Source organism: Colossoma macropomum, unplaced genomic scaffold (genome assembly GCF_904425465.1).
Source record: "Colossoma macropomum unplaced genomic scaffold, Colossoma_macropomum, whole genome shotgun sequence".
In the NCBI taxonomy this organism is placed as follows: domain Eukaryota; kingdom Metazoa; phylum Chordata; class Actinopteri; order Characiformes; family Serrasalmidae; genus Colossoma; species Colossoma macropomum.
This window is the reverse complement of record NW_023494784.1, coordinates 20,749,061-20,764,161: the sequence shown is the minus strand read 5'-3', so window position 1 is coordinate 20,764,161 and position 15,101 is coordinate 20,749,061. Positions and strand designations below refer to the sequence as shown.

Sequence of the window (15,101 nt, the reverse complement as noted above, 5' to 3'; positions counted from 1 at the left end):
TCATTATTATTATTTTTCTGAAATTATTGTTGTAGTTGTTGCTATGCCTATGTGCCTTTGCTAAGCTTTTTAATTCTTTATTCCACATAAAACAGCGGTCACCAACACTCCTTCTAGTTCAAACTATCATGTAAAATATTATACCCCATTAGCTGGAGCAGGTGTGACAGACTGTGGTTGAAAACTAAAATGAGGTTGATCAAGCACTTGCAGTGAAGATGGTGCATGTCCAAATACTGTTTCTGAAATAAAAGGCACTAATGAAAATGATCCTCCGCTGAAATTAGTACATACAACATATGGTAGATGTGGAGTTAAGACACATGGAGACACAGTGTATCTTGTTCAAAAAGAAAGATTCATTTTAAAATAAAAATGATTTAAATTCCTAAAAGATGCATTTGTGTGTTTTACATTGATTTTAAAATGGGGAGTTTATCTACTTACTACAGTTTTATTGTTGCCTATTTCATGGAATGACCTTCAGATTCTTGATGAATATGTGGGGATTATTAATGTGACCTGTAACCACGAGTGTGGTGAAATACGGTATACTCCACTTCAGAAGGGGTCGCTGTACTTTACTGTGGTATTCGTTCCGGGACTTTTATTGTGGAAAGTCACGCATTTGCAGCCATGTGTCACGCTGTTCTTCCTCAGTGGAGAAACGTGGTTTGTTGGGCTGCTGCGCTTTGTGTGTGTCTGTGTTACTCTTTAATTATTATACTGCAGTGTCTGTTGTTTGTTGACTTGTTTTAACAATGACGGAGGGCAAGAAGTCCTCGAAGTCGAGCCAGAAGCTGCTCGCCCTGAACCCCAGTGAGGACGCCGAGTTTCAGAAGAAAGTACAGCAAGTGAAGAGCAAAAAGACCCGTCCCGGCTCGGTGAGTGGAGCTCCACCGCGGCGTGTTCAGCGCTCAGTTTTAGCTGAGAAGCGCAAGGAGGGATGCGAGCTGTGCTTCATGGGTTTAAAGTGTTAAGCTGCTTTGTTTTTGCCATCAAGTAGACGAGGCTGAAGTCGGTTTCTTATTCGGCAGCTTCTTGTTCGAATTTTCCCGTTCCACCTTAATTGGTGCAGCAGTTACAGTCTGGCATCTGAGGCCTAAATGTAATTGCTGCACCATTTAAGGTGGAACGGTAAATAATAAGCTGACTTCAGTTTCTTGTCAAGTAAAGAGGATTAGTTTTCTTATTTTCTCTGGTGATCTTTGTCTGTTATACAGTAGAGTTTATCTTGCTTGTCCACACCGTATGAACAATTGCCCTGAACCAATTTTTGGACTGTTGCAAATTCTTAAAAGTTAAATGAATTACGGTACTTGAAGAGCCTAAAATTAATTGAACATCACCCAGTTATTCAAAAGAACTAGACGCTAGGGCTGAGCGATATGGCAAAGATATGACATCACGATACTTCAACAAATTTTGATGATACAGGATATCGTGATATCTCTCATGGTTGATAATTGGAAACAGACAAAATATGCCAGTATATGGGAATTGTGGGGTAAAGCTGATATCTGATGTTTTTCATTTAGCTACATATCTTATGCTATATAAACGTGTATAAAATATATTACAGAACTGTAGCATTTATGTCTTTAGGGTTGCAAATGCAGTAAAATGAATAATATACGGATATGTTGGCCCAGTAACCTTCTTTTCTGGAGTACGATAAGTACATCATCGAATCACATGTCGATATCCTGACTGAGCTCAGAATTTAGTTTACAGTGGTAGTCACATTGTCCACCTCTGGACTGAAAGCAATCAAAATATATGTAGAACAATTTGGATGTAACACTAAATCTTGACGTTAGTTTACTTGGTAGTATGGCAAAAATATAATAACACAGTACTTTACGAAAATCCAGTTAAAAAGGCCTATTTACCTCTTTATAAAGAATCATATAGTGATTTTATGTTGTTTTAGTTCTAATTATATCCACAATATGTTCAGGTTATCTATGCTTCACAGTAATGTGTGTCTATGTTCTGCATTTCCCTCCTCTCCATGTTTCCTCTCAGACCCTGAAGCCAGGAGTGGTGTATGTGGGCCACCTTCCCCAAGCCTTGGCTGAACCGCAGCTCAGAGCTTATTTCTCACAGTTTGGCAAAGTTAACCGGTTAAGAATTTCCAGAAGTAAAAAGGTACTTTTACTGTAGCTGTCAGTGTTGTCTGCTGGACGTTTGGTAGATGGCACAATCTGAAAATTACCTTCAGCATGACTGTTGCTGTGGGTAAGATAATTGTGCCTACAGAGAAGTGGTACATTAAGCTTATTGCCAACTTGATTTAGCTGTGCAATGAAACCCATGTGCCTACAAGAAGTGTAAATGTTTTGTAGCTGTCTTATTATCATAAATTATTTTTTTTGTGGATTGATCTCTCCTTCATTTACAGACTGGCCGAAGTAAAGGCTACGCCTTTGTGGAATTTGACTGTGATGAGGTAGCTAAGATTGTGGCTGAGACCATGAACAACTACCTTATGGGGGAGAGGCTGATCAAATGTGAGTAGATTTTGGTTACAGCTGTGCAGGGAAAATTTGTTGCTAAGATCACTTTTGTGATGCGTACAGGTGAAGTGATTCCTCCTGAGAAGGTTCATGAAAAGCTCTTTGTTGGTTCGCGGAAGATGTTTTCAAAGCCCAAACAGCCTGCGGTCTCTCGCTATAATAGAGATCATGATCCAGAACAGATGAAGAAACTTACTGGAAAGCTTCTACACAAAGAAAACAAGCTTAGAAAGAGACTGGCAGAAAAAGGCATCGACTACGATTTTCCAGGCTTTGTAAGTAGAATTCTGTCGTTTCAAATTATGTTTTCTCACTTTGTTCTTTGGATTTTTGGATGAAATAAATAACTGCAATAATTTCACAGGCAGCTCAGGTTCCAGCAAAGAAAGCTCAGTCCAGTGCTGACACATCAGTCTGCAGTGAGGTAAGCTGTTTCAGCATGCAGATGATGTTTTGTTTCTCTCTTTCAGCTTTAAAAGTGCACAACGTTCAGGTCCCACATACAGCTTGGATACTGTCAGTTTGGCATAGGCGAGCTGGTTTATGCCGCATAGTCTCCTAGCATCTAATCACAGAATTTTATTGAAAATGTATTTTTTTTCCTGCGGTCTGAGATATTAGTTTGGGGAGAGATTAGTTTTATTAAAATCTGTGTTGTCCTTCTGAAAAGGCAATAATGAAGGGAATCGTCTAGTAAAATGAGTAAGACCCCTGCTGGAAGCTTATAGACATAAGCTATATAAACTACTTCTTCATAGAACTATATAATCAAGTGGATTTCTACATGGGTTGTCTTAGAGACCTGACAGTCCAAACAGTATTTAGTGTTGATACAAAAAGGTTGTACGGCATAACTTTTCATGGAACTATTAACACTTTTCATATGCATTTCTGTAGAAGTATAGTTAAATGAATCCTTGACTCAGTATGAACTGTAAAGCAGTCATACATGAGCTCTCCTCATATAAAGTAACTGACTGTAAACAAACTGTCAGTCACAATTGCACTTCTTGAAATTTAAGTGTTTAGAAAATATTTAATGTAATGTATTCACATTTGTAGTCTATTTTAAAGATAATTCTGTGTAATATTACATGAGCCCCTGTGTGTTTGGTGATGCCACCTATGCATGATGACACTGGTAGCCATGAAGGGTCTACCACCCAACCTGAAAAAAATCTACCGAAAGCACTGCATGGCTTGTCAACAAGCTGTAGGTAATTGTACATTATTTGAATGGCAGCAGCTGCTGAGAACTCTGAGGATATGGAATAACACATTTCTAGGCACAGTCTGAAAATTACCCCAGTTGTTTACGTTTTCTGGAGTAAGATAACTGTGCCAACATAAAATTGGTACATTAAGCTTATTGTCAGCTAATGTAGCTGCACAATGAAACCCATGTGCCAACATGCCAGTGAAATTAAAGACCTGCTCATGAATCAGTGCAGAGTTCCCATTGATTCGTAAAGTTTTTAGTAATTTAAGCTCATAAAATAATAATGTACTAAAAAACAACAAAAAAATTATAATGTACTAAATTTCTTTATTTTCTACTTTAGAGGTATAAAATATTAAGCTGATGCTTTAAGACCTGGTTGAAAGGAGTCATTGTGTATGTTAAAGGGGAATTCCTCTGAGTTAAAAAAAAAAATTTGTAGTTAAATGGTTACGATGTAAACAAAATCATTGAGTGGTTTGATGTGAAATGTTCTATCACAGAGAAACTTGCCATGTCAGAATTGTTCATAGTGGTGGTGATAGGAACCAGACATCTGAAGAGTTCAGTGCCTCTAAATGTTCCTTCACAGAAAGTTGCTACATGAACTGGTTGAAAATTTGCTGCTTGATGCCTGAGTTTTTCAATACTTTTGAGAAAGTTTTGGTCTAAAACATTTTTTAAATAATTTAAACTCATGGTAGAGGAGTGTGTTTCTGGGTAGTAAATAAATGGCTTTGTTTGCTTTGTATATGTCATGAACTCCTGGTTCTTCTTATCACCACTGCAAAGAAATCAGCCAGAAATCAGTAAGGTTTTATACAGTAAACCATTTCACATCGAACCACTTTAAATGATTTTCATCTCAGTAACTGAGTTCTGCAGAATGAGTGGAATTGCCCCTAAAGTAATTCAGAATAGTTCGCTAGCCGATGGTGGTCCTGTGTTTCAATAAAGTAAACATTAAAACATGACTTATTTGCGTTAGTGTGCACTCTTGTGTGGTGAAAATTGTGTTGTAATAATTTTCCTGTTTTGAGATCTTATATTTACAAGTATTGATTAGACCAGTGCTTTTTAATGATTCAGCTATGGTTTGTAGGACGCCACGCCTGTATGCACCCCTTCAGTCCTGGAGAAGAGAAGGTCAATGAAAGTAGACGACGATGACGTTGATGATGAGGTTATCATCAAAACGCAGCCTAGATCAGAGAACAGTAAAGATGTTGAAGATTGTGAAGACACTGTGGAGGAGAAGGAGGAGGATGATGAGGAAGAATCGGAGGATGAAGATTAACAGCCAGAAGACGACAAAGGATCAGATGGTGTGAAGGCTTGAACCTCTGTTCTGTAGAGGGACTTGGAAAAAATCCTCCTGAACTGCAGTGTCTGTGGTTGTATATAGAACTTTCTCAGTTCATCCTGCTGATCTACAGGAGAGAAACACACAGCTGATGGCCTCGTTGTTCTAACCTGAGGAACTGTTTCAGCATTTGTACATGTTTAATTGAAACGTTTTTATGCAGATGTTTTATCTGTGACCTTGTCATGGCTATGGTTTAGCATGTCAGCTGCTTTGTTAAAGCAGACAAGCAGACTTCAAACACAAGTCAAAATAACCATAGAATCATACAGAAAACTGTACATACCACCTGTTTAAAAGGGTGTGCTTTTTTGTTTTTTTCTGAAGTGGTGTTAATGCTTTACAGCAGAGGAAAGTGTGGAGCAAACACCAGGACTACACAGCAGAACCTGCTAGAATACAGAATGCAGAACAGATAGAAGATATATGTTATGGCTGGGTGTAGGGTGGGTTATATAATATTGTGATAAATTGTCACAGTATGCTTTTCTGAGAATATCATGGATATCTTCAGGACTTTAACCACACTGAGCAACTGTATCATAAAGTATAATGTATATTTGTTTCAGTTTGTGGAATGAATAAACAAAACTGTTGTACCTAAAGCTGCAGTTATGAAGTTTTGGGGATTTGGAGACCTCTCTCTTGGAAATGAGTAACTACATGGCATGTGTGGAATAACATTTTGTAATATTGGTTGTGCTTCGGACCCTGTCTCTGAGTCAGTGAATCTGAGTGTGTTGAGTGTACAAAGAAAATTCAGTCAAAACTTGAAGGATGTGTATTATGTACTGTTGTCAACATCTCTTCATTAGTATAGTGCTGATTTTGCATTTGAGACCTGAACATTGAGCCAGACCTTCTTTTTGAGCCTGAACATCTGACGTTAATACATAAAGACAGGTGCATGACTGTCCAAAAATCTAAATCGATCCAATGCAACGGACATTTTAAATAAAATTTCAGGTTCTTCAGGATGACTTGCATCAGTGAACACGTTACTGTGTTTTTTTCCTCCTGACTCAGTATGTATTCAATTTAAACAGAAAAATGTACATAGTGCAGCTTTAATTATATTGTTAAGTTGTTGTCATTTATGTATATAATTGCCCACCCCTTAGTCATGTGGCTTTCTGGAGGCCTGTGCTGCTGTATGTTTGAGTTCAATTTAACAATTTTATAGAGGAGAGTGGAAAAATATCTTCAGCTGGGATTTAGTAAGTAGAAGAAAAAATAAAGGTCAGAAAAAAAGAATATGTCCCTAGTAACAAGGTTTATGGCACAGTGGGAAAAAAAATTGGACTACAGGGAGAACAGGCCGTAAAACAGGCTTGTCAAAGTCAACCAGGGAGGTATTTTGGAAAGCAGGATTTCTCAGACTGATAATTTTGTCCAATAGGAGATGAGCTAAAGAACACTCCTTTTGGACAATGCTCAAACTTTGGATTTAGTGATCCAGTTTACTGAGAAATCCCCTCCAGTTTTGTGGACCCCTTGGTCTCAGGACTGTACAACACAATGATGACCCATACACAGATTAGTGTAGGTGTTATTTAGGCCTAAAATGTCAAAGCAGTGAGTAACCATACAGAGGGGCTTTCCACACTTAAGGCTGATCTTCATTGTACTTTCATTTAAATTCATAAACATCTAACAATTAATACACGTGGAATTAACACGAAGTTCACGTTGCTCAATAATATGAGCCTTGAAAAGACCTTGCTAGTGAGGTTGATGTTTGTGTCTGGTAGATATTTAGCGTGGAATAGAGAGGAGATTTAGAGCAGTTCCCAAACCCCCCGGGATAAACCGTGTTTAGACTTTGCGAATATTAAAATGCTGACAGTGTCGTGTAGCGAGCCCTGATCGTTGTGGATAGTAATTATATTCTTGGGGTGATTTTAGAAACAAAGGCTAGTGTTGAACTTCCTAGAGTAACCACGAGGAGGCGCCAGAGCTATTTTAATATCTACTGTCTGGGCTGTTCGACGCGACCTCCCAAGACTGTTAAAGGGAAATGCCACCGCGTTTCAGAATTATTGCATAATTAGGGGGTTAAAATGTAAACGTAGTCATTCCGGGTGGCTTAATGTAAAATAATCCTCTGTATAGGAACTTACTGACTCAGAATGGTTCACAGTCGAAAAGATTAACGCCTCTAAAAGCTCCATCACAAAACGTCATTGCATATAGTTATTATAGTTACGCTGCCTGATGTTTGAGCCACGGTTTAACTACAGTTTTCAGACAAGGTTTTGGCCTAAAACGTCTTATTAATCCGCGAATTTTAATTGATTCATGACGGAGGGGAACCTGCAGGGGTTGTAAGGCAAAATACGCCCCCCCCTCAAACTTTTTTTTGTTCAGGTTTCTCACTGTTTTACCCTGAGTCTGTAACTTTCTCTACGATGAACCATTTTAAAACAAACCACTCTAAATGACTTTGTTTACATTGCAGCGACAGAATTATGCAACATTTTTTGAAAAGTAGAAGTAAGTAAAAAAAGCTATTTTGGTGTTCTGTATTTTTGTATTTCCCTCCGCTGACCCCATGATAAATATGTGCCACTCCAGGTGGCTGTAGTTTGTGGTCTGTAGCTGTAGTGATCTTTATAAAGTTATGAGTTATGAAGTTTGAATATTCCGTTCAGCGCTCAAAGCCTTGTCGTAATGTGCTGATTTTTGGCGCATGCGCACACGCAGAGCCCGTCATTGTCCACACAGCACTGAGAGCGGAGCGGCTCCTCCATGCTGCTCTTATCTTTCTGTGTCCGAAACCTGTTCCGTTTTTCTTCTTAAACGCACAAATCTGCAGGGTGAGTCAACACGCTATGATTTTCCGGCGGCCTCGTCACATGTACGCGTTCAGTGAAAGCGCATTTGAGCCTGTCAGTGAGCTGCAGCGGTGTTGTGTGTGAGCTAACGCTAGCGGGGTTAGCTTTGGGAATAATCAATGAAAACGCCAGTGAGCTGCTGTCAGATTTGGCTTCAGACCCACATTTATAAAACACCCCTAACGTCGCTGTTGACGTTGTTCGTGTTACTGAGGATATTATTAACCGTGAATCGTATTTATATATGAGTTATATCCCTCGGGGCTGGCACAGTAGCGTAGTAAGTGTTGTAGTGAGGCTCTTAGCCTCTGGCTAACGCTAACAGGACGATGACAAGACTCACCAGGACACAATGCAGAGACCACTGCCTGCCTTCCAGCGTTAATTTTATTATTGTTCATGAAAGATAGCTCATGTTTTAGTACTCACCCTTTAGTTAGGTGTCTTTAATTTTGAGCTCTAATCTTGTTCACAGGTACATTTGTATAGTTTTCTTTTTGTTCTTACGCTTTATTGTGTTTATGTTAGCTACCCTCCGCCGTTTCCCTGCCTGTTAAAGCTTCTAGACAGTCAAATAGACTTAAATTATATCGAAAAAATAGTCAAACGACCAGGTAACAACGTTATACACATAATTTAAGCAGGTAAAACTGAACCTAACCAGAAATAAAAGGGATTTTAGGATCATTAATGTCTCAGCACATAATACATGTCTCAAACAGAGGTTCAGTTTAAGTGACGGCAAGTTAACTTAGTCGTCCTGGTTCAGTTTGTTTGTATTTATGTGTATTTAGCCATGGATAGCTTTATTCGCAGCACCAGTCACTGTAGCTTTTTGATGGCATTAGAGTAACGTTAATGCATAAACCGCAGCGGATAATCTCTGACCCTCATGTCTCAAGTCCAGTTTTTTGTGATGACTGTGGAGGTGTGGTAGTCTATGTGAATTTCTGTTTTGCTTGTTTGCTGAGATGTCTTAGCTGTCTCTTTCAATCAAAGTAACAGCTGTTTTGAAAGTGTGGAAGTGGACCGTAGAGGGTGTGTAGCAGAGATCAGCAGATTAAAACCTGTAAAACTGCAGTTCAAATGCCGTTCTATTCGAGGAGGTGTGCACATTTTAATAAAGGCAATGTTCTGCCTGTTATTTTAGGTGGAATTGTCCTTGTTTTTCTCCGAAAGGTTCCACACAACAGCAGTACAAAAGCTGATATGTGATATTATATATGAAAGTAATCATTAATGAGTAGGGGCTTAAAGTGACATTGCATAGCCAAATGCAATGCACCCAACTGTATGTCACTCTCTTACCATGCAACATGCTTATTAAACTCCACTGGCGTGTCAGAGGTTAATCTTTCTTTCCGTTCTATTGATCATAGGCAGTACAACAGCAGAGGACTACTGAATTATGAAGCAGTGTTCCAGTGGACCCTCCCTCTCGAGCTCTAGTTACCACACTCAATGCTGCTCCCAGGCTCATCGGTTTTGCTGTTGGTAGCTCTTTGGCTGGGTCTATCAGAAAGAAGAAAAGGAGAGTTCACAATTCATATCAGCTGTTGTCTGGGCACATATGGTGCATTGCTGCCATTCCCAAGCCTGCATCCCCAAGGCTCAGCCTCTTGCTAGCCTGCAGTGCACATAGGATCTGGCCTCAAATTGGATATTAATACATTTAGTGAGTTTTTTTTTTTTGTGTTTGGTTGTTTGATTTTGAGGAAGGCGTGGCATCAGGCATTAAAGAACTTGTTTAGTTTTTCACCCCACTGCCTCTGAGGTGGTGGTAGAACGACGTACGCCATGGAGCCCAATATGGAGTACTGTTTGGCACAAGTGCTACAGAAGGATGTGGGCCGGAGGCTGCAGGTGGGTCAGGAGCTCATCGACTACATCAGTGACAGGGACAAGTCCCATGATCTGGAGCAGGACCAGACCGCGCTAGATAAAATGGTGGATGGCCTTGCCACCTCCTGGGTCAACTCCAGCAACTTCAAGGTAAGAACACTGTTTGTTAAACTCCAGGCTATGGCCTGCAGATAAACGTTCTGTTTCAGGATTTGCAATGATTTTGGTGGAAGATTGTTTACTGGGCTCAATGACTATTTTCCTGAAACTGGCAGTAAAGACAATCCCATAATCGATCCTGTAAGTGCAATCACCTCAGATGGCACTGGCTTTTTGAGGACACTGTGAATTTGCACTCATTCATGTTGACAGGTTCCATGATCAGTCGCAAAGCAAGAGCCATCGTTGTGTCAGTAACAATTTAGGCTGGCTTTAGGCTCAGTTATTTCTTTATTTCTTTTATTTTTCATTTTCTTTTTTTCGTAGCAAGGACTGAGTTTACATTGCGGGGTATTCCTTTCAGGATATTTTTGTAAAATAGTAGATAAGTGCATGAATGCACACAAAAGCACCCATGTACATGAAGTAGAATACAAGGTAATGTTTAAGACTGTGGTAGTTTTTATGCTTGAGTGCTAGAATCCATTCTCAGTATGTCTCTTAGCTGAGTGGTCCCTTAGTGCAAAGTCATACTGGCCACAGCATGCTGCTCTAATGTCTGCTGTAATTAATGGAGCTATTGTCTGGGAATTGTGCCAGAATTCATCTTAGAAACAATGTCGGGGCACTTTCCCTTTGAAACATGGACCAGGCTACACTCTGATGTTGAGTGGCCAGTTTTTTGTCCACCTTAATATTGTGAATCTCCGTATTGTGAGTTCAGTTTTCTTGTGTCATTATTAAACGGTTATTTTGTCTCAGGTCTGCTTATATTTTTATCTTCATGGCCACTTTATCCAGCCCTCGAGCAAGACAGTCAAACAATCAGTCCTATACAACCATTCCCTTACTTCTTTCTAAAAGCATCTAACAGCTTTGCTTTTATCATGGGATGGGAACACTAGATAACAACCACAATTGCTCCCTATGAAGCTGTTCTCATAAGCTGTTGGCCCTTAGAGCTGGTTAAAGGGCTCATGGTCAGCTGAGGCTCTGTTTTTGGCAGGCGTTTGAAACAATAATTAGACTGGAAAGCAATTGATGGAGCTTGTTTCATTCATTTTTCTGCCCTTGTTTAGTCATAATTAACAAAGTCCTGGCCTTTGTGAGTACAGAGGGATTTCAGGACTTCAGTAACGTCATGTATGAGCAGTAGCCATTATTATTTATGTATAATTTGATGTACATTTTCTCCTGTTACCTTATTCTTGGAATGATGCTTAATATCTGGGGAATTATTTTCAGAAAGCAGCCTATTGATTTTTAAGCTTAGATTTGGCTCTTGGACAGAAAAGCCATTCACTATTTCTACTGTCTGGCACTGAATTCATTCAGATTTAATGGCAAACGCTGATCTCAAAGCGTGTCTTAGCATAGACTGTATTTAATGAGGTGAGCAGTGTGCAAACTAAGTTAGTAGTAACACCTACGTATATTGGGTCAAGCTTCACAAAATGCAGTATGACAGTATATGTAATATCTTTTCTTGTAATGTTCTGTTAACCTTGTACAGTCAGCCTGAATCTCTGTGGTGCAAAGTGAAAGCGTCTATGATTTCATATGATTTGAAGACTTATGCTAACCTTACACCAAAAGACTCGGAAAAGACTTGTAGAAGACTAAGTCTGACACCCTCTCACATTTATAGACAATGTCACAGAGTTTTTAATTAACCTGTAAAATGTGCAGTTATTATTTTATTTAATGTAAGCGTTTACACATCAACAAAACATGCAGCGATTCCACATTGTTGATTGGGTGTTATGAACTAAACCATAAAAAACAAACAAACTGACTTAAGACAGCTATCCTGAGCACCTTATATCAAACAATCGGGATGACAAGAGCGTGACATAACTGTAACAAGGCTCTTATGATTTTATTCCAACATTGGAAATTTATCTGCAACAGTGAAATTGCTTGCAAAGTTGTTTGGTGTAAGGCCAGCATAACAAGTGTACAAGGTTGTCCTGTCATTGAGCTGTTTTGTGTCATCAATGACCCACATGTTCGCCCTTGCCCTGCCAGGATAGTAGCTTTCCAGCAGTAGGGAAGATTTTGATAGTGGATGGGAATTAGCAACAAATTCTATGTCTTCAAATGTTCTACAAGAAACAGAAAAGCACAAAATATGTTTCACTTGATTGATTAAATAAAAAATACAAAACTACAAAACGCAGAAGAGAGCTGCAATTTGAGATCTAATACAGACTGTTAGGAATGGAGTCTGGGCAGCCCTGCCTCTGACTACTGCAGAGATGCCACTGTGCCTTTGACAAGCATTTGACTGACCATTAACAAAGGCTAACCATAAGTCACTGTTTTCCTGGGATGTGCAGGCAGATTATCTTGCTGTCTTTAGATTCATAAACACAACTTTGTTTCTCATTGGACTGATAAAAACTGATGCACCAAAGAGTGTGCTTTAATTAAAAAAGGTAAATGTCCCAGTTATTCAGATTACTTTCCCTTTTTTTAATATGTAATTATCGCATTTTTCAGACAAATTCAGAGTTCTTTGCAGCCGTAGTTGTTTTGCGCATTTTTCTTTGTGACTGTTATTTTCTTCTCTTCCCAGACACTTTGTTGTCTGCAGACATATGCTGCTGTAATTTCTTTGTATATTGGATGGTCTGTATTCTCACTGCACATGACATTAAACTTGACTTGACTAGCAACACTCTGGGTTGATTCTCTATCTAAACAAGATTTTCTCTTTACATCTTTATTGTTGCTCAGGTCTGTCAGCCGTGAATGGTTTTGAGGAATGTGTGGCAAATGGTGACACTGCAGTGCGCTTCACCCACAGCAGAATATTCTGCCTTTAAGCAGATTAAAGAGGAAATATGCTGTGCTGGGGGTACTGAGGCTTTCTCTGTCCTTCTCTGTGCCACCCTTGGCATCATTGGTATTAGGAAGGGCAGTGTCTCCGCTGTGGCAGGCGGCCGTCTGACTCTGCCTTACGGCTCCTTTTGATTCGGTTCAGCTCAGGCTCGAGCTGCATGAGCTGTATTAAAGCATTTATTTTGAAAGTCTGCTTAACTGACAACAGCAAATTAACCTTTCAGCCTTCATGGTAAACTCCCTAAATGAAGCATGCCCAAATGTGAGATACTATGCTCACATTTCTCTTAATTGCTGACTTGCTCAGCTCTTGTCTTTGAACTCTGTATGTCAGATACATAACTTTAGTATTTACTACTGTCATTATTGCCATATTAGAATATAGATATCTTGATGGTAGGTTAAGGTTCAGGAGCATTTTGTGTTTGGCCTCACAGTTCTGAAAATAAAATAATCCTGTATATCCCTTTATTAATAGCTTGATTGACTGTGATGAAGTTTTCTTCTTACAGTCTTACAGTGACAGTATGGTTGTATTGGCTAGTGGGGAACTTTGCTCCAAGAGCTGTCTGTGTTTGGTGAAGCTATATTGGCTCCTAGGGCTGCATGATGTGGATATAAAATGCAATACATGATAAGTTTTTGTCCTGTTATCATATGAAATGATAAATTATGATAAACATGATTTCAATGTGTCTTGCGTCATAAAATTGTTAGGAAAACAGCATTTCTTGAACAGCTTTTCTTAAGAACGCCTCCAAAATATACAAAAATGTAAAACATAATAAGTAATATAAGTAATATATAAATAGTTTCTTCAGAAAGATCCTTATGGTGATACAGGTTTGTTGTATTCCCCATGCTGCTAGCCACCGCTGCTTGACACGTTTTGGGATTCAAAACAGCTGTCTCGTTTAAATAGTTGTACTGCTATTCATGTGCATCTGTTTTGAAAGTGGTTGGATGGTGTGGTGGAGGAGACACTTATCCAGCAAGAGACTGGGGTTCGATTCCCTTTTCAGACAGGAGTAGCACATGTAAGATTTCACTCTGACCATGTGTGCGGGTAAAGCCTGCTGTAAACTGTGTGATAACAGCAGTCTTATATGTTTATTGCATGCTACACTGAGTGAGATGCTGCAACTAATATCTTAGCTGAATTCTGTGTCAGATTCTGTGACATCAGTGATGCTCACATGAGGTAAAAGTCAGATTATCTGATTTTATCATGCAAATGCAGTTTTGACTTCTTACATCCTCACACTTTCTTTCAAAGACTTCCTATTTTAACTCACGATCAAAGAATTTTCATGATTTGCAGTGTTTGTCCACGACAGCATTATGTGGTGAAAACTGTACATTGTCAACCTGCCTTGATGTAGCCTTTCTGTTCTCACAGCCCTTTGCAATGAAAAAGTATGCCTTCCTTGCCTTCCTATTAGTGTATGATTGTGCAATAGGGGAACAACAGGATATTCACTTCGAAGCCAAATCCGTATATGTCTAGCGGCTCTTTGTCAGTCTTGGAGCAGAGTGTTGATCGTAGCGTGTGCATGCGCAGAACTGTCTCATGACCCATGGCTGATCAGTGTGTGACGAGTGTGGAGCCAGGCTGGCAGCAGGAGAGCGCCATGATGCTACTGATGCAGGAGGCAGGGGAGGATGGGATGCTTAAGGAGTGGAAGAAGAGTGTTAGTGGCTGCTGCACCATGTGGCTTGGAATGTGCATAGTAGTTAATGCATAATTCATAGAAGTGGCTAACAGATTTATCCTTAAGCCACTGTTTGATTTGCAAAAATGTAAATATATGACTGTAAAAGTTGTTAATGTTTAATGATGTCTTTAAACAAAAATGTCATATTATTGGGGTAGAAAGTCTGATCATCAAATTAGTGGCACTCTTTCTGACTCGAAAAGAAGGGGGGGGGGGTCCCACAAGATGTGTAAGTAGCTAAAAGGCTATATGCATGTAAATGATTTTATTGCAGTATTTTGTGGATGAAAAATAGTACAAATGAATGGTCAGCCTTTATTTGTAAGCAAGAGAAAGCAGGAGCATCACTTGGACAGAAGGCAGGTGGTTATCTGTGACAGACTCACTGCCAGAATGCTCTAATTAAGCAGCTTAGCCCAGGTAGATACACCTTCCTCATCCTGAAACCTACTGTGGTCATTTGACAGGCCAGGAAAGCTGAACTTATTGTGCTTCTCCAGGTCAGAAATTCAGTTGAGCAGTTAAAACTGTTAGCTCTGGTGGTTTTGTGTCTCATGTCTAATTGGTGTAGGCAATATGAAAATGTTTTATAGTATTGTGATAAAT

General features: G+C 39.4%; 2 protein-coding genes and 2 non-coding genes across 12 annotated transcripts in view; all 4 read left to right on the top strand.

Moving 5' to 3' along the window:
- The first annotated feature begins 625 nt into the window (after positions 1–625).
- On the top strand, positions 626–5,706 carry nifk (nucleolar protein interacting with the FHA domain of MKI67). The gene is made up of 6 exons (XM_036592466.1): positions 626–884; positions 2,029–2,151; positions 2,405–2,513; positions 2,583–2,794; positions 2,884–2,943; positions 4,841–5,706. The coding sequence occupies exons 1-6, from the start codon at positions 762–764 to the stop codon at positions 5,033–5,035; spliced, it is 822 nt and encodes a 273-aa protein (XP_036448359.1). The 5' UTR covers positions 626–761; the 3' UTR covers positions 5,036–5,706.
- On the top strand, positions 2,203–2,330 carry LOC118812568. Its single transcript, XR_005007562.1, has one exon. It is a non-coding gene; the product is annotated as a small nucleolar RNA ACA64 (small nucleolar RNA).
- Positions 3,808–3,934, top strand: LOC118812574. The gene has a single exon (XR_005007563.1). It is a non-coding gene; the product is annotated as a small nucleolar RNA ACA64 (small nucleolar RNA).
- Positions 5,707–7,809: 2,103 nt separating the features above from the next.
- The window catches only part of clasp1a (cytoplasmic linker associated protein 1a), an 82,141-nt gene continuing 74,849 nt past the window's right edge, over positions 7,810–15,101 (top strand). For all 9 annotated transcript variants that reach the window (XM_036592208.1, XM_036592052.1, XM_036592272.1 and 6 more), the window contains exons 1-2: positions 7,810–7,917; positions 9,315–9,927. In XM_036592208.1, the coding sequence (XP_036448101.1) occupies positions 9,733–9,927 (195 nt within the window). In that variant the 5' untranslated portion in view covers positions 7,810–7,917; positions 9,315–9,732. The remainder of the gene's footprint in view (positions 7,918–9,314; positions 9,928–15,101) is intronic.

Bases quoted from the DNA above. Each gene is read 5' to 3' on its own strand.
- nifk (XM_036592466.1), top strand. From the start codon at position 762: ATGACGGAGGGCAAGAAGTCCTCGAAGTCGAGCCAGAAGCTGCTCGCC. The intron at 885-2,028 runs GTGAGTGGAGCT...GTTTCCTCTCAG, and splicing joins AAAAGACCCGTCCCGGCTCG to ACCCTGAAGCCAGGAGTGGT. The intron at 2,152-2,404 runs GTACTTTTACTG...CTTCATTTACAG, and splicing joins GAATTTCCAGAAGTAAAAAG to ACTGGCCGAAGTAAAGGCTA.